The 26,631-nt window shown below is 32.9% G+C and overlaps 3 protein-coding genes and 1 long non-coding RNA gene across 4 annotated transcripts; 1 reads left to right on the forward strand and 3 right to left on the reverse strand.

Moving 5' to 3' along the window:
* Positions 1 to 2,012: 2,012 nt before the first annotated feature.
* Positions 2,013 to 4,338, reverse strand: LOC111014248 (Ankyrin repeat family protein). The gene is made up of 6 exons (XM_022288914.2): positions 4,082 to 4,338; positions 3,387 to 3,481; positions 3,211 to 3,289; positions 2,996 to 3,090; positions 2,387 to 2,482; positions 2,013 to 2,304 (listed from the first exon to the last, which is right to left on the reverse strand). The coding sequence occupies exons 1-6, from the start codon at positions 4,254 to 4,256 to the stop codon at positions 2,218 to 2,220; spliced, it is 627 nt and encodes a 208-aa protein (XP_022144606.1). The 5' UTR covers positions 4,257 to 4,338; the 3' UTR covers positions 2,013 to 2,217.
* Positions 4,339 to 7,106: 2,768 nt separating this feature from the next.
* On the reverse strand, positions 7,107 to 8,286 carry LOC111014351 (zinc finger protein ZAT5-like). The gene has a single exon (XM_022289041.2). The coding sequence runs from the start codon at positions 8,032 to 8,034 to the stop codon at positions 7,360 to 7,362; it is 675 nt and encodes a 224-aa protein (XP_022144733.1). The 5' UTR covers positions 8,035 to 8,286; the 3' UTR covers positions 7,107 to 7,359.
* A 9,946-nt stretch (positions 8,287 to 18,232) lies between these two features.
* LOC148211555 (aquaporin TIP1-1-like) lies at positions 18,233 to 19,936 on the forward strand. Its single transcript, XM_088123881.1, has 2 exons — positions 18,233 to 18,709; positions 19,338 to 19,936. The coding sequence occupies exons 1-2, from the start codon at positions 18,320 to 18,322 to the stop codon at positions 19,707 to 19,709; spliced, it is 762 nt and encodes a 253-aa protein (XP_087980007.1). The 5' UTR covers positions 18,233 to 18,319; the 3' UTR covers positions 19,710 to 19,936.
* A 5,143-nt stretch (positions 19,937 to 25,079) lies between these two features.
* LOC148211556 (uncharacterized) lies at positions 25,080 to 25,683 on the reverse strand. The gene is made up of 3 exons (XR_015790793.1): positions 25,533 to 25,683; positions 25,383 to 25,436; positions 25,080 to 25,287 (listed from the first exon to the last, which is right to left on the reverse strand). It is a non-coding gene; the product is annotated as an uncharacterized LOC148211556 (long non-coding RNA).
* Positions 25,684 to 26,631: the final 948 nt, after the last annotated feature.

A 26,631-nucleotide genomic window follows, 5' to 3' on the forward strand; every position in this document is an offset into this window, starting at 1 on the left:
ACTACTCTTCAAGCATTTATAATAGATTTGCATTGAATCCGAACAAGGAAATTGCAATGAAAAGCATAATTGTGGCTATCAATACTAACCAGAGAACATAAGACGTGAAGATCTAATACCATGTTAAATCACCATTAAATCTAAAAGTTTAAGTTGACGGGTATCTGAAGAAAATGAAATGCAGGAGATGAAAGAAGATAAAAAGCAATTTGTGTAGCTTTGGTTTTGAACCCACTTAGAACCAGGCTTTGTTTTTTGTCTTTCACAATAAAAGAAAAGGAAAGTGAAAAAGGAAAAAAAGAAAGCTTCATTCACTCTCAATGATTTTCTGTCCTTTTGTATTGTGTTCAATGGATTCCCAGCATAAACAGTGCCAGTGAAAGTGACTGTAAGGCTGAAGGTTATAAGGATAAAAGGACCAAATGGGGGTGAAAATTACCAAAATGCACAAGCAACCAAATCTACCGAGTGCTTGGCCCCTTGATGTTGGAAGGGCAATGACAGGAAATTTCTACCCCCCCAACCAAACTTTTGCTTCACAGAGAAGTGAATGGTTAGCCATCCTTTTGCTCTCTTGGCTTCACTACCAACCAGCAATTATCTGTTTTTTGATATTATGAAAATGAGATGAATGCTGTTGAATTGATGTTTGCTGATCCAGTTTCTTACAGAAATTATTACAGGACATGACCTTAATAATATTCACCATCATGCTTGCTAGTTTAACCACCTTTTTTTTCTTTCTTTTTACCAATTTTTCTAATAACTTAGAAAGATGTGGACCAAGACCAACTAAAACACCATCTTAAAAAGAAAGAACATGTACAACAAATGTAGAGATCTGGGATTGAATCTCCGATTTTTAGAGAAGGAAAAAGATACTTTAACTGTTAATATGCTCATGTTGGGAGATTCAAGCTAGCTAAAATGAAGAGCATCTTTGGCTCTAGGAGATAAATAAGATAAAATCGTATATGTATCTTTTTCAATTAAATAGGGGTGCGAAATTCAGTCCGACTTTTAAGAAGATAAATAATGTATTGACTAATTGAGCTATCATCTTAATTTTTTAATTTGTCATACAAACTCTTATTCAAGAGGGATATGACCTCGAGTGGGTCGGGTTGCACGATTAGAGGTATGTCTTGGCCTAATTGAGAATGTTCCATCTTTGCGACAAGTAGCCTGTCTCCTTTCCACGGCTTTAATAATTCACCTTGGAGTTTCTTAAAGTTTAAAAGATCAAGAATTGATAATTTGCTATGTTTAATTATGGAATGACATTATATTTTAAGGAAACTGTCATTTCATATTTTTGCTATAACAAATAATTTTAGGGTTAACCAACCAAAACCATAAACCAACCAACATTAGGTATTCTAATAGATGTATGTTATTAAGAATAGATGTTTAACTTGAAGTCAATTAAAGACATCATTTTAATCCTCTAGATACACCGATGAATAACGAAATCAACAATTTAGCGATATTTGATCTTTTAAATTATATCAATTCATTTACCATGGAGGCTTAATTTACAATTTTAGTTATGAATTTACTAAATTTCACTTAACTAATTAATGTACCTATCTCCAACAAAAAGATCATGAGTTGAAATCTCACTCAGAAACATTTATGAGTAAGTAACAACCTAAATGGGAATGAGAAGACCCCCACTTTTTACAGAAACATTTATGAGTAAGTAACAACCTAAATGGGAATGAGAAGACCCCCACTTTTTACAGAATTAATGAAGGACTGCCTTCCAATCACAAATAAACATTATAAAAGAAAACCTTGTGGTTTAAGCGCCAAGACGAAGCGGTAATTTGTACGCAATTACAAAAAGAATCAAAAGGAGTCGTTAAAAAACCAGCATACTGTTGTATTCCACCAAAAAAAAAAAAAATCCTCTAATTTTTTCCTAATATCATAATTGTTCTAATTATCATGTTACTAAAGAAATTCTAAAATAACAAAGTCTATCTCCCCAATACTAATAATCATTAAAATTAACATTAAAGGTTCTTTTTATAAAACTAACCAATCCTATTTTTCAGTTTTCATAATTTATAGCAATTCTGTGCAGAATAAACAAGAATGCCTCTGGGAAAGATGGAAACTGCAACGCTATGAACAAAGTTTACAGACTAAAACCAAAACTATCAAAGCCCAAAGAAATCCTGAAGCCATTTTAAGCACCTATCAGATGAGGCCTTACTGACACCCCATCGCGAATTGGGCCGAGGCAGCCTCCAAAATCGTCCTGGCCTCCGTCCCAGGATCGGCAAGTTCAGTCGGGGCCTGAAAACAGAAGCAATACTTAGAAAATGGGTGCTGCCATATAAAGGGAGATGGAAGTTTCAATATCCACTCGAATACAAACCTTCCCGTATGTATTTTCCTTGGTGGGAGATGCCCCTGAAGCTAGCAGTAACCTTACAACTGCAGCATGCTCGCCTCTTGCGGCATGATGAAGAGGCTGTACAGATAATGTTAGAGGAATGAGCTTATTGAAACTGATTGCTATTCGTGACCGTAAAACAAACGGTGACAAGTGGGGCAATCACATTTTATTTGTACAGTTTCTCCCAGGTAGTGTGGCATTAAAGATCCATTGCTAAAAAAATATTGGTACTAAGTGATTTTTTAGGAGTGATGAAAAGTTTGTATAAAAAGGTAATTTTCTATTTCGCAAGAAGCCAATAGATTTCATACCCTACCATGCATGATGTGTAAAGAGATTGTGTACACTTTAAAAAGCCTATTGTTCCTATTATTGAAGAAGCCAATGCAACTGCACCATGAAAATTTTTTCTAGAATAATGATGCTCCGGAGTACTTTTCTTTTACCATATAGCCAAAGAAAATAGAAGTCTTTTCTATATTTTATAGCATCAAGAAGAAGGAACAACATTGTTCGGTTGTTGTAAGTATTTGGCTGAAGATTTTGATACAAATTAAGTAGTGATACTGATTATAACCAGATACTTACAGTGTCACCTTCTGCATCGACTGATTCTAGCATCCTCTTCAGGCAGTCTGTGTTGTTAGCACTGTTAATTAGGAGTTGAACAATCTCTAAAAAACCTGCACAAATCATGGGAGGAGAAGAAAAGAAAATGAAAATAACATTTGGAAGAGAATAATATGTTACAATGGGGTGCTGAAAAAGGGCAAATTATTCATAAATCATAATAGCCAACCCACCCCCTGCACAAGCATCATGCAAAGGAATGGCACCATCCTCATCTTCAACCTCCAAGTTTGCCCCTCTTTCCAGCAGTAACTAATATTAAGATTAATTTATTTTAAAAGAAGTCATAATAAATCATAAAATATTCAAAAATAAAATATACAAAGTATGCATAGAATAGGTCGCCAACCTGGACACATGGCAGATGGCCGTAGAGACAAGTAAGGTGGAGAGCTGTATCCCCATCTTCCACAGCATCATCTATACTTCCCATTGTCAAGTTATCTGAATTGAAGGAAATCCGAAAACATTTGAATAAAACATTAACAATTAACTCAAAACAAGAAAAATGCTTCAACAAAGTTGAAACCAGAGGCCTGATTCACATATCTTACACTCAAATCAGTCCAATGAATGGATGTAAATGACATTAATGTTATATGCAAACCACTCAATGAAAAATATTACAAGTTTCCTTTTCATGCAACTGATTCTGCATCAAATAAACACAGAGCTAAAAACATAAACTTAGATTTAAATTATCATACACCAAAAGAGCAGTTCCCATTTAGACAACCCTCGCTCATCAAGAAAACTAACCACCATTCCTTTAGACTACCATATCTTTCCAATGAGGATGGTGGACTCAGTAGACAACGATAAACACCATCTTCGCAGTTTGCAGACCATAGTAATTGAACTATGACAACATGTATAAGCACATTACAAATTGAAATTTCAAAAAGTGAGGAAAAGGTCAATCGGAACTGTGTTCACATCAAATTTTCTGAAAAGGACCTTTTCGACCAAATCAGGATAGTGAAGACCCTACAGTACGATTGACAGAAAATTTCGCAGTGCGAGAGCGAATGCAATAAGCTGTACCTAGAGCGGAGCGCAGGCCATTAACGTCGCCGAGCTGGGCGGCGGTAGCTAGGGGGCGGAGGTGTGGTGGCGTATCAGAATCGAATTCCATGACACCATCCTCTTCAAAGAGGGCATTATCTTCCTCGTAATCGTCTTCGTCTACCATGCCGTTGCGCCTGCCGGGAACCGCCATAATCGTCTTCTCCGGTGCTCTAGGTTATTCAGAAGGACAGAGGAAGGCCGCAGAGATTCCCAAAACAAAACAATTGCCGCTGTAAAAGGCGGCCGGTCCAGCTCTGGGCTTTGACTTAAAATTTGGAGATGGTTGGGCCCTGCCGTATTGGGCCTAAGCTAACTGGACCACGCTTTGCAATCTTATTGGGCCATCTATGTGTTCGTGGGCCTCGTGGGAGAAAAGTGTAATTTTAGTTTTCTTTTGGGATCGTAGTGTTGTGAATTAAACAATTTGCGTTGAAAATCAGTATGGAGCCACAATAATTAAAGGATTATGATAATAATTTATGGAATTAAATTTTTTATATTAAAAAAAACAAATAACTATAATAAATGTAAATGCAATAAATAAGGGTAAAATTGAAATAAAAATAAAATTATACCTACAAAAATCTAAAATTAGAAAAATTTAGACATTTGTGTAAACAAGTTTCTAAAACAGTCATCCGAAGACATTATCTCTTTCTTTTTCTTTTTTACTTACGTACCCTTAGTTCAAACTAATATTTCAAAATTGTCCCACGGTTATGATACTTGTGACTTTTATCCGTATTCTAATACATATTAGCCAAAAGGCTAAAAATGTAATGGCCATTTAAAACAAAACTGCCATCAAAGGCTAAAATAGTTACGAAGATGTGATTTTTGTTTTCATGATGACTTTCAAGAGTACTATGAAAAAGTGAAACAACAACAACCAAAGAAAATTGTAATCAAATAAACTAATTGTTTTCTTTTAAAAGTTGTTTCTTTTTTAAATTAGTATGTTGTCATAAATGACCAATTTTAAAAATGACAAGATCCATTTCATTAGTTTTTGTAGATGTTTGGTTCATGAACTAAATTTGTGTAATTTGAGTTAAGAGGTGAGTCTATGTTTAGTATGTGAGTTTGCTTATCTTATATTATATAAACCAAAATTATTTAAGTTCGAAATTCATATCATATACTTGAAGCTCTCGTTTGATAACATTATTATTTCTTATTTCTAATTTATTCTCTTTTAATAAATAATAACGTAAGTGTGTGTTTGGTAAATGTTTCTTATTTTTGTCATTTCTTCTTTTATTAAAAAAACAAAAACATATTCGGTAGCTATATCTTTCTTGTTCTTTAAAATTTTAAATTAAGAAAAATAAAATTTTTATATGAAAATTATTTTTTACTAAATATGTTTTTATGCATTATAAGCTAATTCTTACTCAACCTAGACGAATAATGATCTCAAAATGTAAATTTATATTACAATATTAATAAAAATAAAGAATAAAGGATCCCGAGAAGGATTTCCAAATAAAACGTTGAAGGTAACAAAAATTCTCGTGCATATAAGTTCACCCGACGGTGAAGTTTGTGCAGAAACAGACAAGTCGCTTTCCAACACATGCAACCACCATACATTTTAGCAAAATCAGATTAAAATGCTGTTTCCATTTCCGTCCTTTTTTTTTTTTTTTTTACTTTTATTCATTTTGACTTTCATATTTTGCAACTTTTGTTCTAATCGTGGACCTATTTTGATCGATGTACTTTAAAAGTAGTGATTTATTTGGTCCATACATTTTATTTTTTATCTCTTATTTTTATTATTATAATTTTCAACACAATATTATACTTTTTTAAAATGTAATCATAATTTTATATTAAAGAGTTTTTATTATGTTTAAAATTTGTATTAAAATTTTGAAATTGTCATTTATTAAAGGTATAGATATCAAATCGAAGGTTCAAAATACTAAAATGGACCTAATATGATAGTTTAGAAGTAAAAAGACTCAAATAAGTCAAAAGTAAATGTAGAGATGGAAAGAAAGAGTATTTTAACTTATAAAAAATTGGCATGAGGTTTTAGTGATGTATAGAATGTCGAGGTTTCAATTTCATAGAAATATCAATAAAATATCGACGTAAATGGATATTTCTGTAAAAGTTAAAGAAATTAAAAAATCATAAAAATAAATAAATATTTTCTAAATAAATTTAAAATATTAATATTATGTATATATTAGTGACGTTATGATAATATTTTTCATATTTTGTTGTATATGATTGTAGAAGTGTCAATTTTTCCTACTTGTCGATGTCGAATAGTAGATAGATGAAACTGTTAATATGTCGACCGATATTTAATACCACGATCGTAACAGATGGTTCAAGTTTGGAGGTGGAGAGTTGATGAAAACCCTCTTGAAATTCATGGGGTGTGTGTTACGTACATAAAAAGTTAGATCCATAAAAGAAGGGACGTTAGTCTTCCAGTGCCCCCGTTTTCCCCATTGCCAGCCGTTTTCCTTCTTCCATTTTTAATAATAATCTGCTCTCTCTCTCTTCTGTTATTAATGAACTGTAGAGAGAGAAACGTGAGAGAGAGAAATAGAGGGAGGTTTTAGGGTTAAGCTAAAAGAAACAACAGAACCTAATCCACTACTTTCGGTTCAAGTTTTGGTACCCAACTCATCCATCACTCATTCATGCATATAATACTTCCCTTCTCCGTTAATTCTACTGTCTATCACTAAATTTTTCATTTTAAAAAGTAAATACCCATCTCTCGAACGTATCGAAAACTTAGCGGTGGATTGCAAGAGACTCCCTGTCATTTGCCTTATTTCTCACACACATGCTTTTAGATAAACAAGAAAAACTGTCATTGAATGGATCCCATAGCCAAACCAACATACTAACCAAAAGAAACCAACACAACCCACCTTTTCTAACCAAAAGAAAAAAAGGTTTAATTTTTTTTTTTTGCCCTCCAATGGGTATTTACAATAATGAATGCAATTAAAACTCTAGCACAAAGTTGGAAGGTTTCAAATCCTGATCGTATTCTAAAAGAAACGCAATTAAGAATTACAAAGATCAGTAAAGAATTTTTGGTAACTTGGGATCAGTTTGATCGAATTGATGAACTGCACTAAAGTTAGCCAAATGAATTGAGACATTAAATTGAACCGTTTGCTTGCAGGAGGTGGGTGTTGTGAATGTTAATAGATTCATGATAATTATGAATCCAAATCGAAACCCCCACAAAAGAATTAAATTAATTTTAACTTTGATCATCAGTAGTGGCAATCCACCAACGGGGAAGCGGCGGAGAAGACGGTGACCGCCGGCCGGTGCCGGTCGTCCTCTGGCGCCGGCAGGTTAAGATCCAACTCCAACACCGCCCTTTCTTTCTTGATCATGAATTCCCGCAACGCCGGAGTAGTAGTTGACCGGTTGGCCGCCGTGGTTAGCGGTCTATGGCGTCTCATATGGCCGCCGAGGGCCTGGCCGGACGAGAACTCGGCCCCGCAAATGGAGCACTCGTGAACCTTAATGGGTTTGTCGGTGGCGGAGGACAATTCCAAGGAGAGACGAATTGCGGCGGCGGCATCGTGGTGTTGTTGTTGGGCGGAATTAACGTTGTTTTTGGGCTTCTTGTGGCTGGCTCTGTGTCCGCCCAAGGCTTGGAATGATGGGAAGCAACGCTCACAAGTCTTGCACTGATAAAGATACAGCGATGATGATGATGATAATTTTTCTCTCCCCTGAGCCAACAGAATCAAGCAATTGGCCATGTCCTGATCCTCCTCTGCTTCTACACAGACAGAGGAGGAAGAGCAATAATATTGATCTCCAGTGCTGGAGGAGTGGCTGGGGGAGGAGGGTCTCTGGCGTTTGCTGCGTTTCCCCTTGATCGTCATGAATTGGGCCTCAATTTCATCACCTGGGGAGGCTGGCGTTTCGGCCATGGAGAAATTAAAGTGAGTGGGGTTAATATAGTGAATAATGGTGTGGGGTTTGAAGTACAGTAACCGCAAATTTGCGTTTGCCAGTTTTGAAAAAGGCCCAAGTTTGGAAGTTATATATAGGGATTGATTAGAGAAGGGAAAAGAAAAGAAGATGCATTGTAAGTAAGAGGAGGCTAGGAAACGAGTGAGATTCGGTTGGCTTTGAAGCAAACCCCCACCCCACAACCATTTATTACTTTCTCCCCACGATTCCTTTCTCTATAGGATTACTTTGCAAGCCTGGATCGAACAAGAACGAGCAATTAATTGAACTCACAATTTTGGGGTTTTTTTTTGGCTATTGAAAGGGTTGACCCGAAGGAAAAGAAAAGGACCCCACACACATCAATCCCGCCGGCTGCTACTAAAACAAAAATGTAATTCCAAACCCAATTATTAACTCAGCATTATATCAATTATCAATTATCAATTAGCATCGCATCTTTTCATGGTCCACCCAATCATTGGCCCATACTACACAAGAACTACAACTACAACGTGGGTTCGGTGATTTTTTCCACTTTTTTTGTCAACCCCAATGAAAAAAACATGGAATTTACCTAATTTCCCCTAATTTAGTTAATGGGTTGTGGTTAGTTTGTGTAGAAGTTGCCAAAGTTTCAATCTTTTTTTAGAATTAAGAGGAGAGGATAGGAGGAGGAGTGTAGAGAGAGAGGGATTATTCTTGGCGTGAGGGCCTCGCGGGGGAGGCGGTGGCCTGGTGGCAATGGCACGTAAGGGTGTGGCGCGCCAGCATCACTAAGTAAAGCATATAAATTCTTCTATTATTTAATTTTTTTATTTGTTTCCATTATTTTTTTATATTAAGTTTTGTAATTAATTTATGTTACTTGTATAAGTTGTTTGTTTTATTGACTTTGCTGGCTACTACTACTTCTCCACCACCTCTCTTCACATAATACTTCCAACAAGAAATTTGTTGCTGAAGAAATTATATAATATGGGTTTTGATGTGTGAATTTGGATGACATATCGTATTATTAAAATTTGGAGTATCGAGAATATAATTGATAATGATTTGGGCTGTTCATCATGTTAGTCGTGATTAGCTCTTCTTTTTCTTCTTCCTTATCATTTTTGGTCAAAACGTTTGAATCAAATGTTTGGCTCACATCATTTTAATAACCTTCACTTCATTTGAAAATCCAAACTTGTATAACTTATATTAAAATCTAAATGTGATGAAAAAATTTTCTCACTTCAACCGCAACAGAAAATAATTGAGAAATTAAAAAAAAAAAATACACAACAAGTGAAAAAACTCTGGGAGAAAAAACCATGGCCCACAAGGAAAAATTACACTATTACAATCACACATATTTCTCTCTTCATTCTTTCAAAATAAATACCGAACTGGAGTTGATATACCAGACTTAAATATTTCAATTGAGATGATTAAAACTCAGGTTCATGAGCTCCGTTTCCAGTAGTTGGAACACACATCCTTTTTTACCCCAATGTGGGATAACTTCTAGCACTTGGAGACCATCATTATACTCTTTCAATGTGGGACAACCACCATTCTAATATTTTGCCAAAGCCCAACAAAATGTACGTATATAGATATAACACGGTTTTATGCTATACAATAGCTAACTTAAGCTTATGTAGAATATACAAACTCACCTACTATATATAGACTCGACTTCTTAACCTTTTAAGTTATTAAAGCTTAGCCAAAGATGAAAAAAACAACAATCGTCCCAAGTAATTTTAGAGAGATTACAAAGTTTCTATCGGTGACAATATTGTAACGGTAGTCCAAAATAATTTCGTGGAGTTATTTAATGAATGCTTTGAGAGTTTCATTGAGTAATTTAATTTAATAACTTTTAGGTAATTGATTTCCATAATTTTCTTTTTATATTTCTATTAATCTTGGACTTTTTGTTATATGTAAAACGTTGAACGCAATCTTGCTGTAAGAGGGTCAAAATTTCCAGTTGTTCTTCCCCTCTTCCAAGGGATACTTTATTAGACTATGAAAAAAACCCTCCTTCAAAGAGTCAAATTGGGAATATATTTTATATATAACAAAAATAAACTCACCGACATTTAATGTTAGGGTATAACAATTACAATATCACAGTAAATTAACTAAAATATATTATATTATATGCACTAAATTAATTTTTATTAATCTTCATAAGATATAAAGCAAAGTCTACCACTAAATCTTCACTAACTGAAGTAGGTGTGGGTAGGGCGGCATTAATTAAATTATGTAAATGTTATATTATTGTTGGTTTGATTGGTCTAATTAATAATAATCCAACCTGGCTAAACTCTAATACACTCTTAATTAATTAATTAAAATTGTTCACACACCCTCTTCGAAATCTGCCAAAACGACAAAGTTTCATAATGCAACACCTTCACACTCTCTTGTCTTGAAATGTAGTTTAAGTCTAAGATCATTATCATGTGTATGGATGCTGCTCGTGATTTATAAAAAAAAATGGTTAAACGACAGCGTTTGAGAAATAGATCCCAGGTTGAAGAATAAGCGAGTTATTTATTTATATTTTATTTCTAATTTTATTTATATTGGTGATACGGCAATTAGAGTAGAGGGCGCCCGTCAGGCCGTCATACCTCTGGGCCCAGATGGACCAGAATTCAAATTGGGCTACCTCCGGCCCATCATAATTCAATATTCAAATTGGGCTTTTCTTTTATGTATCTCTTCTTTTTGCACTTTTCTAATTTACAACATGAAGGGGTGGGGGTTCAAACTCATGACCTTTTGGTCATAATAGGTACCTTAACCATTCGGGTGGGGATTCGAACGGAGTATTTCTTATCTCTACATTTATATATTATCTATTTCATATCCGAATCTTCATTTTTGGATTGAGTGATATAGAGCTCGCTAAGAAAAGTTGTATGGGCCAACTGAAATATAGTATAGATAGTCAGACATCAATATTAATATCTTTACTTTATATATTGTAGGTAAAAATTATTCCTCAACTGCAATATTGTCAACAAAAATAATAATTTTTATGGGTAAAAAAGTGCAAGCAACTTTCGACTTTGGTCCCATGTGAAGGGAAGGTGGATCTGAAGTTAATATTATTCAAACCATTTGTCTGAAATTAATGCACCTGATCATAAATTATAATTTATTTTGTTTTTAAGGACTCAAACTTGGTAGCAGAGAAATGGTTGAAATGGACTTGAAAAATGTGGCAAAAAATGTTATAATAAGATGATGTATGAAAGAGAAATTTAAAAAAAAATATTTTAATCGTACATCTATCAGTTATGAGAGTAGAATGGAAGACACATTTTAGTTTTAGATAGTATGATGAATAGAATTTGAAACAAAAATATGTTTGTCAATATCAACTCTTCGTTTTTTTTTTTTTTGTCTTTTGATTCATTTCACACATGAGAGAGAGAGAGGAACATCTTTTTTAACTTTTGGGAGGTAGATGCCAACAATGTACATTTGGATTTCAAGTAATTTTCTAATGAAAGAAGACATGTGTGGTTCAAAGATGGAGAAATTATTTTGCATATACTTTGGTTTCTCTTTCTCCTCAAGAATCCACACATCCCTTATCAATATACAACAAATTTTTAAGCACAAGTTGTTGATTTAAAATGCCTGAAGTTGTAGTTTTGTTTACTACGACTAAAATAATTCACTTTTTATGATAAAATAATGGCAAAACCTTTTAACTTTAGCTTGAAAGGGGAAAAAAGCCAAACAATATCTTGAAATAATTAACTTCAATAACGGTGACAAAAAGAAAAACTTTTAATATGACCATTCAAGTGTAGTGTTGAGATTGAACTTACGACATTTAAGAGAAATTATAAATATCTTGACGAGTACTACAACTATTTTCTTCACACACAATTAATAAATATAGTCTCTTTATAATTCTCTCGTTAATTCTCCATTAGATTTCGTAACTTGAATTTTGAGTACATATTTGAAATATGAAAGGGTTATTTAAAAGTAGTTTGTAATTTAAAATTTGTCCAAATTTTTTTTTATGGTTTTATTTTAAGATTATCTTCTTTTCTCTAACAATTTCATGTTTCCATAATTTTCGTCCCTACACGTTGGGATTCTACCTAAAATGCATCTTATTAATTAAAACATTCTACTTGTAAACTTACACACTGCTCAAAGTTTCATGATCCCAATGGAGATAGAGCTCAAATAGTCAAATATTAGTATTTCTTTTTATGAATTGCAACTTTGAATTCTCCCTCGTTGATAATGTATGGCCTATTTGATAATATTTTATTTTTTGTTCCCATTTCTCATTTTTAGTAAAGAAAAATAGAATGCATGGCCAACATCATGGATTCAACAATGATAAAACAACACTTTTATTTACGTTTTGAAAAAAATTGGAAATTGAAAACGAAAACAATAGAAACGAAAACGTTACCAAACGAGTCGATATTATCCTCAATCATATTTTTAGGACCTAATACAAATAATTATGTAGATATTAAAAAAAATCTAAATATAATTAGTGTTGATGTTTTATTTTGCTTGTGTATGTAAAATGAAAATGAAAAACAACTTTAGTTTTTGCCTGATGAAAAATTCACACTGTCCCTTATCCCTTATAAGTAGATAGTCAACTATCTCTCGAGCTCAGGATGGTCGATTTGAAAGACTTGATGTTGTAGTTTGTTTATTACGACAAGGAGTGAGATTAATGCATTTTGATAATCGATGATAGTGAAAATTTTAACTTCTTCGAGGGGAAAAACAAAATTCTTGAAATTAACTTCAATGGTGACAAATAAAAAAAAGAAGTATTAGAATTTAAATATAGGGTCAAAATTGTGACCTTTTAGATGCATAGTCTGTTACTAACGTCTCACTTATTAATTCTCGATTGTGTTTTGGTAGTTAGGTTCTCAATTTGGAACTTTTTATGAAAGGATAATCTGAAAAAATATATTTGGACAGCTATATTCTTTTTTCCGAAAAAAATTTCAGAAAACAACATTAATTTTTATAAATAAATCAATTTAACAAAAAATAAAAAAGAAAACCAAAAACTATTTTAAAAATAAATTTGGGAATTTTCAAACAGGGGTTGTTTTCACTTTAATGGCCATTATTTCGCAGAGAAAGTTACAAAAATGCTACACGCGTAGGGCCCATGTAGACGTAAAGAACCCAAAATAACTCATAATACAAAATTGGCCCCGAGGGATCTCTAATATTTGAAAATGACCCCTAGCCCCGCACCAAGAATGCGGACGAAAAAACAGCTCAAATTCAACTAAATAATAATTTTTGAATTTTGAATTTAAAATATTATTACAAAGACCCGCGAACCTAAGTTTTGAAATTGCAATTCCATAGAAAAACTCAAAAAATTTTTGTAAATTCCATCAATTTGTTTTTCAATCATTAAATTTTCTTTTTTAAGAAAAAGGGATTATTCAATTTGATACTGTACTAATAATTTATATTATTTACGTTTCCTTTTATTTGTATTTTCAAAACATGGTTTGGAAATATTTAAAAGAGATAAAATTAAAATTTATTTATTATAGATATAATTAAAGTTCAATATTTGAACTTTCTAATATTTATTTGAAATCTTGAACTCTCAAATTTGTTTATAAAATCTCTAAATTTTCAAAAGATTTATTTTTATTCCAAAATATATGGTTTATTATCTTTATTTTTCTTTTAACAAATTGAATAATGTGGCTTCAAGTATACGTATTAGCATGTTAACATCTACATGTATCCAAACCACATACGTTGGAGATGAGTATTAGATAAATGAATTTATGTGGTAAAGTAATATACTAATGACCAAAACAACTATTTCAAAAATATAAAAGACTAAAAGTAAAAGGAATATTTTAAAATTTTAGAGATCAAAATAAAAACAAATATGAAAGTCCGAATAACTAAAATAAGATTTAATAATATCTACTCATTTGTTTAGATCATGGGTACGAATCCTCCCTCCACGCAGTGTTAAGTTATACTCTAAATACATATATTCACTCATTTTTTAGATGAAGTTTCAAATTTTCAAACGTTATTTTTGTTCTACTACAATACAAAACAAAACAAAAAAAAAAAAGTGGAGGTAGGAAAGTGAAGATTAAAAAGGAAGAAAATGAAGGGCAAGAAAGGAAAAGTTAAGAAAGGAAGAGGCCATGTGTCAGGTGGTGGCCCACAAACGACAAGTAGGGCAAAATGAGTACAGCTGGCAAAATGTACGGAGGCCACAATCATATCTACCCAATCACAATGCCAGCTGGTGGTCCAATCTGCGTGATGATGTGTCTCTTCTCATCAACCCCACCACGTGACGCACCTTGGCAGATTTTTATTTTCCCCCTCTAATTTCTAAATTTCTTTCCTAGTTTTTTTTCCCTTTTTTTAGGAGAAATTTGATTACTTTACTTCATATTCAAGTTTTCAGAGTTAGAAAGAGGCTATCCTTGGAGAAAACAAATATGTTGTGTTGCCATTGTCCTTGCTATGAAATCTCTAATTTTTTTAATATTGTTAAAAACCCTAATGATTTAATTTTTTTTTTTCAAAACTATTTTTTAAAATAACTACAAAATACCGTAATTCATGCTAAGTTGCTTAGATGGATGGACAAAGGTTAACCATCGTCTAGATAGACAAATATCATCTCTTGAAGAGACAGCCTACTCACCATAGTTAATACTCGCGCTAACATTACCTTCAAGGGAAAAGTGAAATTGATGAGAGTCGTGGGAAGTTTTGTAATTTTCTAAGTGATTCTTGATCCTCATGTGTCATAAGTTGTTATGTTCGATTGTTGTTTTGGTACTGCTGGCAGTTTATTCTAGATTTCGAATTAAATTGAGGGCATGTTCCGTTCGATTCTTGTTTTCAAGAATTGGATGTCCAAATTCGACGAGGAAATTTGGGGGATTTATTGAGGAATCGCTGTAAACATTCGGCTACGGGAAAGGAAGATCAATCGATCAAGTAATCTAATGATCTAGTAGCTCAGTTGGTGAATCAACATGATTACAATGCTTTTGCTATTGAGCGATTTGCGTCAAAACTTTGACGACCATAAATGCACTAGTGGAATTGAGCCTCAAGGTTGGATTGTTAGGGAGCAACAGGATTGGATCATAGGTAATGCTGATTCTGATGAGACACAGCGTCCTTTGGTGGAGACCTCCAAATCTAATCTTGAAGTGATTATGTTGAAGAGTATGGGAAAGACTTTCCCAATTTTCTTTTCCCAAATCATCTAGGCAGACAAAAAAGTCATCTCTTCAAAAGACGATTTTTTACTACTTAGGACAAGGTTGCGATTTTGGTTTGGTTAATTAAAATTACAACATAAAAAATGTTTTGAAAAAAGAAAGTATATTCAAATAATTAATTAATTTTTTTTTCAATACAGAAAAAAGTCTTAAAATCTCTTAAATCATTAACTAACAATTAATTCAGACACGTGCATCTATTAATTTTAATAATTAAATATAAATAAAGACGCATTTCGATAAATATTATTTTTTATTTTTGAGTTTAATATAAAGAAGCAAATGATCAAACATTAAACTTTATGAAAATTAGGTGTATCTTTAACTATTGAAATTATTATTAAATTGTCGTTAAATAATAAAAGTTTGATGCAAATTTTAAAGATTAAATTATATACCACCATCTCACCTAGAATCACATTTCGGTTTAATTTAAGACAACAATATCTGCTGGAGGAATCTTATACCAGTTAATTTAATTCATATAATATTTTACATTTAACTTCTAGCCAGGGAAGTGAAAATCCGGAAATTGTTCTAATAAAAAAAAATTCGAAAATTTCAATTGAAAAGAGGCCGTCACTATTAAAACCGTGACAGTACACGGTACTAGACAAAAAAGAAAAGAAGAAATATATTCCACTCAATTAATTCTAGATTTTAATGTTTATAGTGATTGTGGGCAAAAAATAACACTGTCACGCGAAGACACGACATGGAAGATAATTCAGCAGGTTGAGAAGCTCAAGTTGGGAGAGTAAACAATCGACTATTCGACTGTTCTTGGGATCTTTTTCAATTTTAGGATCGACCGATTATTCTGAGTTGAATACTAGGTGTAGAGATATAAATTCAGCACAATCAACACAAGCAGTTCCGACATAAATGGTAGAAATTCAACATACTCAATCACACAACGCATGTATGATTGGACACCCAAACCTATAAATATAGGGTCCACTTCGTAGTTAGGTATCTCATTCTATCTCGACCGTCTTAATATTAAAGTCGACTCCCTTATTCACTTGAGTGTCGGAGTACTTGCCTCCTTGTGCATGTCTTTCTTCGCAAAGACTCTTCCAGCTCGCTCCGCTTCGTTCAAATTCGCTTCGAAGTTTCACCTCGATCTGGTCGATCGAGACCGTTCATTTTATTACACAAACAACCATTTTGTTTTCTATTATTGTTTAGAGAAACAATATTATTTATAACCAATTTCATTTCTTGATTTTCAGTTTTTAAAAATATATATGTTTCTTTATAAGTAAGTTTCAAAAACTAGAAACCTTATTTAATGAAACATAATAGAGAGAGATTTACAGAGAGGAAGAATGAGAGAGATTTTAGAAACATAAATGAAAAGAGAAAAGAAAAATGTTAGGAATATTGAAAAGTAAAATCTAGTTCCAGAAACTACTATTTTTTGCTTTTAAAATTAACTTACAATTTTAAAAATCGTTTTGTTTTTATTTAAAAATGTGGAGCCCATTTCATAAGCCATGGCTTACGCAAGGAAGGTAACGAAGATCTCCAATCCTAGGGGAAAATTTCCAGCGAGGAGAAGAAATTTCTAGGGAGTTTCACTTTCACACTGCAACAAATTATTTATTTCAATAATTATGTCTCAACGTTAACGTCAGTATATAACTTAACGGTTAAGAAATTAATATAAGGGGGAGTTTGACGTGTTTAAATATAATTTTTTTCACAAAAAATATTTTTAATTATGCATTTATTATAACAAATTTATTTAGTTGCTTTGTTCTACATATAAAAGTGATTATATTCATCACAAATATATACATATATTTTTGTCCAACAATTTTTTTTCTATTGAGTTAAAAGATTCGATCAATCACTTAATAAAGACAAGAAGCAAATGAGTCTTGAACCCAAGGTAAGAGGCTGAGACATGTGCGCGCCACTAAGAGTTAGACAAATTTATTTAGCGATTCCACTTTCGTGTCTTCGACAAATTAGAAAATTAAAAAAATATAAAATCACATTAAATTGAATTGTAACTGTAACGTATCACTTAGATGATACTTTTGAAAAATCAATTATATTTAAATCTTTTTTCTCACGATCACCAATTCTACCTTGATTCTTAAACACACTCGAAATAACTAATTTAAAATCACTTTTTGAATAATTATATCTAGCACTAAACACTATAAATTTTTTAAAATGTAGTTTTAGTCATTAAAATGACTTAAAGAAAAAATATTATAGGTACTCTAAATTATTAATTATTCTAAAAGTGTTGATTAGAAATTTGATTTTATTTAAAAATTTATATTTTCAAAGTCTGCTCTAAAAGTTATATATATATATATATATATATATATATATATATATTAAAAAGAGAGGATATTGAAAAAATAATTTTAAACCATTTTGTACTTTATCAAATTTTATATTTACAAATATCTCATTAATTAATTATTAATAATTTAGAAGTCATTTATTTAGTTTAAATCATAAATTGTAATTTAATTGTTTAAATAGTTAGAATATGAAAAGTCTTTTTTCTTTATTTTAATTTACTAATTTAAGAGTTAATTACTCTTTATTGTATAATATCAAAATATCATATTTTTCTTTACTACGTGCTGGGAAGATTGTAATATTAAAAAAAAAAAAAAGTAAGAGCGAAAAAGACACGAATGGCCCTCTCTTATCTTATATATAAAATAAAAATTTCGTTAATAATTTGAATAGAAAATTGATTTAATTTAACACGCAGAATGCAATGTTGACCACGTGATTCACAAAAATATCAGCAGTGAGCAGTTAGTATTGGATGAGTTCCACCGGCAACCGGGTGTAGCCAGTTGTCATGGTGCCGTCCAGTTTCCATATAACCCGGGACGAGGCATCGCATCCACAGACACTCCACTGTGAGCTTCTTCCCCATTCCCCTCATCGTCTCCGTTAATTTTTCTGTTTCGATCGGCCGACGATGCCCTTCCGGAGGATAGTTATCGCCGTCGGGCGGCCGGAGGAGGCCACCCACCCCGCCGCCTTAAAGGCCGCCTTGGCCGAGTTCATCTCCACCCTCATCTTCGTGTTCGCCGGCCAAGGCTCCGGCATGGCCTACTCCAAGCTCACCTACGGCACTAACACCGGCCCCTCAGGCCTCATCATAGCCTCCTTAGCCCACGGCCTTGCCCTTTTCGTCGCCGTCTCCGTTGGCGCCAACGTCTCCGGCGGCCACGTCAACCCCGCCGTCACCCTCGGCGCCTTGCTCGGCGGCAACATCTCCATCCTCCGTGGCCTTCTCTACTGGATCGCTCAGCTTCTTGGGTCCGTCGTCGCCAACGTGCTCCTCGTCATAGTCATCCGCGATGTGGTGAGTCATTTGTGTTAATCGTCCCACTCCAATAGAAACTTTAACAAAAATTTATATAATAGACAGCATGAGCTACTGTTTAATAAAACTCAGAAATAGAAATATTAATATGGTATCCGAATCTAAAACACTCGAATAAGTATCCCATTCAAAAATGAAATCCGACTAAGATCGATAAGTCAAAAAGCAACAATCTTAAGTAAAATATTAAGAATCCAAGATAAGATAAGAGATAAAGAGGTCTAACCAAAATTTATAATAGGTATGAGTTATCTCACTGTTTGAAAAAATTAAATTCATGGTTTTGAAATTATCGATCTGGTGAGTTATTCATGTTAACTAAATAATCTGGACATTTGTAATAAACTTGAGTTATTCATTTTGAAATGAAAATGAAATTCTACTAATATTAATATGATATTAAAGTAAAAAACACTCATCTGATCTAAAAATGAGATCTCTAGATTGGGGAGTCAAAAAAATCCATGATGAGGAGACCTGTTAAGAATTTAAAGAACCTAACTTATAATAGATCTTTTAAGTATCCATCGTTACCCATTAATTTTTGAAAAGCAATTCATGAATATTAATAATTCTTTCCTTGTCCCTAATGTTGTACTGTTGGCAGGAAATTACGGGGTTCTCGCTGTCAGCGGGCGTGGATGTATGGAACGCGTTTGTTTTCGAGATCATAATGACGTTCGGATTAGTGTACACGGTGTACGCCACCGCCGTGGACCCGAAGAAGGGAGAGGTGGGGATCATAGCGCCGCTGGCCATCGGGTTCATCGTGGCGGCGAACATTCTGGTGGGAGGGCCTTTCACCGGCGCCTGCATGAACCCGGCGGTGGCCTTCGGACCCTCGGTGTTGAGTTGGTCGTGGGACAACCACTGGGTTTACTGGGGCGGCCCCCTCATCGGCGGCGCCCTGGCTGGGCTCATCTACGAGCTCATCTTCATTGGCTACTCCCACGAGCCACTCTCCGCCACAGAGTACTAGATCGACATCACGTGGGGACCACCCGCACTCCGCTACTCGACAAACCCACTGGGCCCCACTCTATTAATTTCCTATTATTATCATTTTTCTTTTCTTTACCTCTCCCTAGGGGTGGTGGTGATTTCAGCTTGTTCCCCAAGGGCCGTGATTTGTATTTCATGTTTCTTTAATCATCCTACAACTCTGCCATGTGGATTTCATTTTCCAATTCTGTTATTTATTTTTAATGTCCTCTCCCATCTCCTGACTCACAACCAAAAAGAAAAAAAAAAAACTCGATTAATCTTTTGAATATTGTCACGACTTTATTTTATAAAGTTTTTCGGTGTATGACTTTTGTGTTATATGATTCTGCAAACATACTTGACTATGATTGACAGCAAATTATAGACGTAATGTGAAGGTTTTGAGAATATAAAAATCAAAAATGGAAAAACGTCGAAAGTAAAAAATTAAACTAGTATTTAAAGCCAAAATTTTTAATTAAAATATGTAAGTTAAATAGGTAATTCCAATAGAAGTTAGAAACAGAAATGATGGGGATTAATATTTTTAGACTTAAATTTTCAGTTTAATAAGTATATTTTGCTTGCTAAATTACCCTTTCTTAATTTCCTTCTTCCGTATTTATTATTCTTTTCCTTTTCTTTATTTTCCATATTTATTGTTTTTATATTTCCTTCTCTTTTTTTTCGTTTGTTGATAAAATTAATGGAGACAGTTATTATACATTATATTTTTTAAAAATTTCTATACCTGATTATGTTTAATTGTCACCCATTGTATTTTAAATTGTGCAATTTCGAATTTCCAGATCTTCTTCTTCCATTATTCACTCCATTTCATATTTGCCCAAAATTTTTATCATAACATGGGTAAGTTATTTCCATATCATTCTTTCAACCTTTCTTACGGTTATTCATGCTATTTGCTGTTTCTTTCGTTTGCTATTTTGTTCATCCATTTTGTTTGTCCCATTTTTTTGCAAGATTTGTTCAACATGCGTTCAACATTGACATACATAAATCAATGTTTGTTGTTTAATCACTACTGTACCTAAATTAACATATATACCCAATATTTTATTTTCACACTACTGTTTTGCTTACTAGAATTTTTAATTTTGCACATTGTATATATTGTAAATATTTTTTGTGAAAATATATATTGAATAGATAAATGTTGAGTGTAAAATCCGAGCATATGGCATGTCATGTTTGGCTAACGGTGTGGAGCATACAACTACGAAGGACAACAGCTTCATGCCTACTACAAAGTACAAGAGATGCGTCGCAATCTGCAGACGATGGTCGGCAGGAACGATAGACCTACAGATGGCGGTGCGATCACCACATCCCAGGAACGTCCTTGTCTGCCGGTTAGAATTCCGTATGACGGGGAGCCCTGCTGCACCAGGTACGAAATGTCCTCCTTAGTCAGTCATGAACACCTATAAAAGGGAAGATCCACCACCATCATAATCATATCAAGTAAGTGAATGTAACTAATTTCCAAGGTGCTCTCTACTAATTTTTACTTAGATTACTAACTTGAACGTCGAAGTTTATGAGGTAGGGTACTACACTAATATCGAAAATTGTTGTTGCAGGCTCATTTGTCCAACGACAATCCGTTCTGTAGGACATGTAGACCTTTCCAAAATTGTTTATCTCACAATAAATATTATAAATACCATTACATGTAGGCATTTTAACTTTGGAATATTCTAAATCGTTGACTTCTACCATCTTTTTGTTTGACAAACATTTTAATTCTCACAACTTTCTAACCAAAATATAACAAAATACATAACATATAATTACTAACCACATGTAGATCATTATAATATATGTATCAGAAAATACTACGACTCTATGAGTGATATATGTACTATAGATATATATATATATATATTATATTATCTACTACAACTGTTCTTCTTAATTTTTTTTTTTGGGTGAAGAGAATCTCTACAGCTGGCTTACACATCTTGATTCTAAAACCTGCAGTACAGAAATTTTAAAAGAAAAATTGTGATTTTGTGAGTTTCCACTAATGAATATCTCCCAAAAGAATAAATTAGGTTGGAAATTATATTTTATGGAGTAATTCATTTAAACTATAGGAAGTTTTGAGAATGTTCTATAAATCCATAATTTTAAAGGCAGATGTTGATAGATATTTATGGAAAAATTATAAAAATGAAAATATCCTAAAAATATATTTAAATTAACAAATAGGTATTATAACATTTCTTAATAAATTAAAAATGATTAATATTAATATTATGTCTATATTAGTAACATTTCGTTGATACTTTTTATATTTCTTCGATTTTTTTAGCATTGTGAAAATGTCAATTTACTCGTCCTACCGATGTTGAATTTATAATTTATAGATAGGTGAAAGATCAAATGCGGTGGAAGGCTAGGCTAGTGACTAGTGTTGTGACAATTTTGTGGAATTTAGTGTGAAAAATGGCAAAATTTTGTCGGTACGACACGTGGTGGTGGTTCCCTTGAAAAGGAGTGTTTGGGTCCCAGTGCAGTGGACACTGCGCATCGAGTGGGGATATGCCAGACCCCGTCAAGGACATGCCAGCTTTGCGGATGGCGACGCCTACCATCTGTTTCACGTGGCTATCAATACGACACCGTCCAACCAATACCATTGCATTCCGACGCCCTAAATATTACAAATTTTTTATTTTTATTTTAAGGTTAGAAACTTACTCTTGGTCACTTTTTTTTTCTTTTGAAAATTTAATCTTGTACTTTTAAATCTATAATGATTTAATTCCTTCCAGCATCCTAGAATGTTGGTGCAGCGGTAAGAGGTTTGGGTGTCGACATCCAAGATATGATCCATCTATTACCAACATGAGTTTAATTCGGTGATAATTGACATCAATCAAGATCCAACCACAATAAATAGGCGTCCTAGAATGTTGGTGCAACGGTAAGAGGCTTGGGTGTCGACACCCAAGATATGATCCATCTATTACCAACATAAGTTTAATTGGGTGATAATTGACATCGATCAAGATCCAACCACAATAAATAATAATAATAATAAGGTTAAAAAACGTTTTTGGTCCCTATACTTTCGCTAAAGTAATAATTTAGTTCATGAACTTTAATTTGTAACGATTTAATCCATGTACTTTCAAATTGGTAACAATTTATCTTTGAACTTTAATATTCAACAATTTACTCCTTACAATTTAAAGTTGGATACGATTTAGTCCTTATCGTGAAACTTTTTTTTGTTAATTTTCTTATATATATAGATTGATAAACTAAATAAGGACCAAATATGTTTATAAATTAGAAAGATTAAATTGTTATATGATAAAATTTAACACTTAATTTTAATAAATTTTTTACGATAAGAATTAAATTGTTACAAATTTTAAACTATAGGGACTAAATAATTACAAGCTAAAGATTATGAACTATTGTTACTTTAATGAAAGTACAGGAACTAAACCGTTATAAACTAAAGTTCAGGACTAAATTTTTACTTTAATAAAAATACAATGACCAAATGTGTTTTTATCCTTATTTATAATAATAAACCAATCTAATTATTGCCTAAACACCATCGAATATAAGTTTTATATGTGGTGTATGTATTATATAAGAACAATCTTGAGTTCAATATTTTTTTTTTGGGTTCAATTAATATTAGTAGTTAGATGCTTACATGAATTAAAGTTAATATTTCACCAAAATCCGAGAGATAGTTTAATTTATTATTTAAAAAGAAAAAGAGTTAAAAAGGAATATTTTTATTATAAAGGTGATGTAGTTACCTAAAAGTTATGTCTTGCAGTGATTCAAAGTATTTATTATGGCCATGGGTAGGATTTATTTACCATAGAGACGAATGGGTCACGTGAACCAATTATTTTTTCAGTGTTTTTACCCTTCAGGAAAAGAAAAAGATTTTTGAATGCTTTTAGAAAAATCACTGTCAATGTTGACTATAAGAGTAACACATACTCCCAAGAAAGGGAAAAAGGAAAAAGAAAAAAAAAAAGAAAAAGAAAGAAAGAAGAAAGCAACACAAAGCTGTGCGATTATTTTCTTGGGTAAAAAAAAAATTAGCGTTTGATCTATGCTCATTTTGAAGTTAAAGTGTTGTATTAGAGTAATAGATTGATAATGTATCATTTTTCTTAAGACTTAAAGATTACGTAGTAATTTTAATTATCAAATAAGCAGATAGATTAAATATCCAAAAATCAGCTTGAGTTAGTAATGTTTTTTTTCGTTCTCTCTTTGGCATTTGGTTCTTCGCGGTTGGATTGCTCGCGTGTGAGTTAGGGTTTTTGTTGCTTGTCTTCCTTGTCGTCACCAATTGAAAGTAATAAGGAAAAGTTGACCAAACTAACTCAAAGTTTTTTTGGGTTTACAAGTTGACATAACATTTAAAAACATGTTTTTCTGACCCAAATAACGTTTTTCTAACATATCAGCGAATGCAAAATTACAAAATTACCATTAGTTTGATGAAAAAGTTTGCTTGAAATCATTGGTGCAGGAGCAAGTTTCAACAACTTGGGAGATCTCGAGCAACTTTTAATTGGCTGGGTGGTTTCGACGTATTGATTTTTTCGTACGTCTAATTTCGATTCCTCTTAGATGACATTTACAACTTTTTTTTCCTTTTTTAGAAACTAACCAATTATATGGAAAATAGCATAAAAATTAATAATTATCTATAGCAAGAACGGAACCTAGGATTTAGAGATAATAGGATGTGTTCAAAGGAAACAAGCAACTACACATTTATTTGAAAAGGTAATTAACAAATAATATATATATCGTAAACTTCAATCTATCCCACGTTATGGAACAAATTTTATGACTCTGGGTGAGTTTTTTTCGAACTTGCCCGAGTTTTGGCCTCTATTTTTACTACTATTTTTTTTTTCGGACAAAACTCGCCTAACTTCTCTTAAGAATCAGAAAATTCCATCCCCTTTGCATATTGAAATCACCTGTCTTAATTTTTTTCAAAAATTATTATCAAGAACCTAGATGGTGACATCCCTTCAAATTCCCAAATCCTCCTTTGTGTATATTTTATTTTAATTTTTTCCAAAAATGTTCTGAACCCACCAGAAATGGAATGGATTTTGATTGATTGATTAATTTACCTGAGCCCTCTTCCTAGGAGGGCTTCGAGAGTGGTGTCCTGGTATGCTTCATCATCGTCGACCGCCACATGTCTTTAACCACCGTCGTCGAAATAGATAAGATCCTCGAAGTTCAGTGAACAATTATCTCGTTAGTATGAAATTTTGCAATTGTAGAATACTTAGATAAATATATGGTGAGAATAAATCACAACCAAAAGAAAAGCTGGGAGAAGATTGACACAACTAATCTAATAGTAATTATCCTAACTTCTACATTTTATTCAATACATGAATAATTATTAGTAATGCCCTTTGCGGGAATTTGGTATATTCACCATAACCATCTACTCGGCCGCACTCTTCCTTAACTTGGGGCAAAGTAGAAAATGTTTCGACCATTAAGGTTTGCAGTGGCCTCGCAGTATTCTCCTTCTTCAAATCCATATAGAAAATCAACATCAAAGTTCGCGTTTAACATTATAGAAGTTCTAATACAAAAATGTGATCGGGTTTGATAAAATACTTACCTCCACAACGACCTCTTTAAGAAGCTCGACTTGGTAGGGCGAGACCGTATGTGCCTAGAATTATAATGATAAGAATGAAATGAGGTAACAATGAAGAATAAAGGAATGCCAAATTAGGAGAGGAAAAGAGCAAAGAATAATATTAAGTACCCTTTGGATTACAGTCCAAATGACAGCTTCTGTACAAGGAGGAGTGGTGAGTGATCTAATGTATCAGAAGTAAATATCACTCCAGCTATAAAACCATACAAGTCTAGGATCTCCTACTCCAAGCCATCTCTCACCTCCTTCAATGTTTAGATGTTTTATGTCATTTTCTATTTGAGATTCATCCAACGAAAAACATATATAAGAAATTCGTTTAACCAGGTGCTTGAACTTTAATTTTGCGTCTCGTAAATTTTTGAATTTTGAAAAAAGTTTAATAGGATAAGGATCTAGACATAAACATAAATGTTTAGCTGCTGATTATTAAGAATGAATAAACGAAACGATCAAGCCAAAAACTTAAGCTAATGGGTTGGACAAATTTAATTCATATATATGTATTTCTAACACTTTCTCTCACTTGTGAATTATATTAATTTACTAAATCCATCAGTTTAAGCTTTTGGGTTCAGTAGTGGTTTATTTGTTTTTAATATGGTATAAGAGTTCAGAAAAACTCAAACGAGCATTTAGTCAAAAAATGAGATTCAGTTAAGATCGATGAGCCAAAAGAGCAAGATATTGAAGAGAAATGTTAAGGATCCCACCTTGAAAAGATAAGAATCTAACTAGAGTTTATAATAGACATGAGCTACTCTTCTAACTCATTGTCAATTGGTTTTGATATGGAACGCATGAATATTAATATGGTATTAGAGCCTAAAATGCTCAAACGAGCATCCGATCTAAAAATTACGTTCTCGGTGGAATTTATTTACCGAACTAAGGAATGTATTAAGTGGTCCAAACTCATACATGTAAGACATCTACAACAGCTATGTTGCCACGGTGTTGGTGTGTACCATATGAAACTTTCAAAGGGTACCTAATAATATTTAACCAAACAATAATAATAATAATAATAAAACGAGAGAGATAAAGAGACATAAGAAGACGTTTTGCCATTTGGGTATGCTTAGAAGGATGGTGTCAATGGAAATTTTTAAGATGATAATCGATGTTGTCGATACTTGTTGATGCAGCATTCCTTTCCATTCAACTACATTTATTCAATTTAATTTGTTCATGATAGAATAATATT

Source organism: Momordica charantia, assembly GCF_013281855.1.
Source record: "Momordica charantia cultivar OHB3-1 chromosome 5 unlocalized genomic scaffold, Mcharantia_2.0 BLBB01000005.1, whole genome shotgun sequence".
NCBI lineage: Eukaryota > Viridiplantae > Streptophyta > Magnoliopsida > Cucurbitales > Cucurbitaceae > Momordica > Momordica charantia.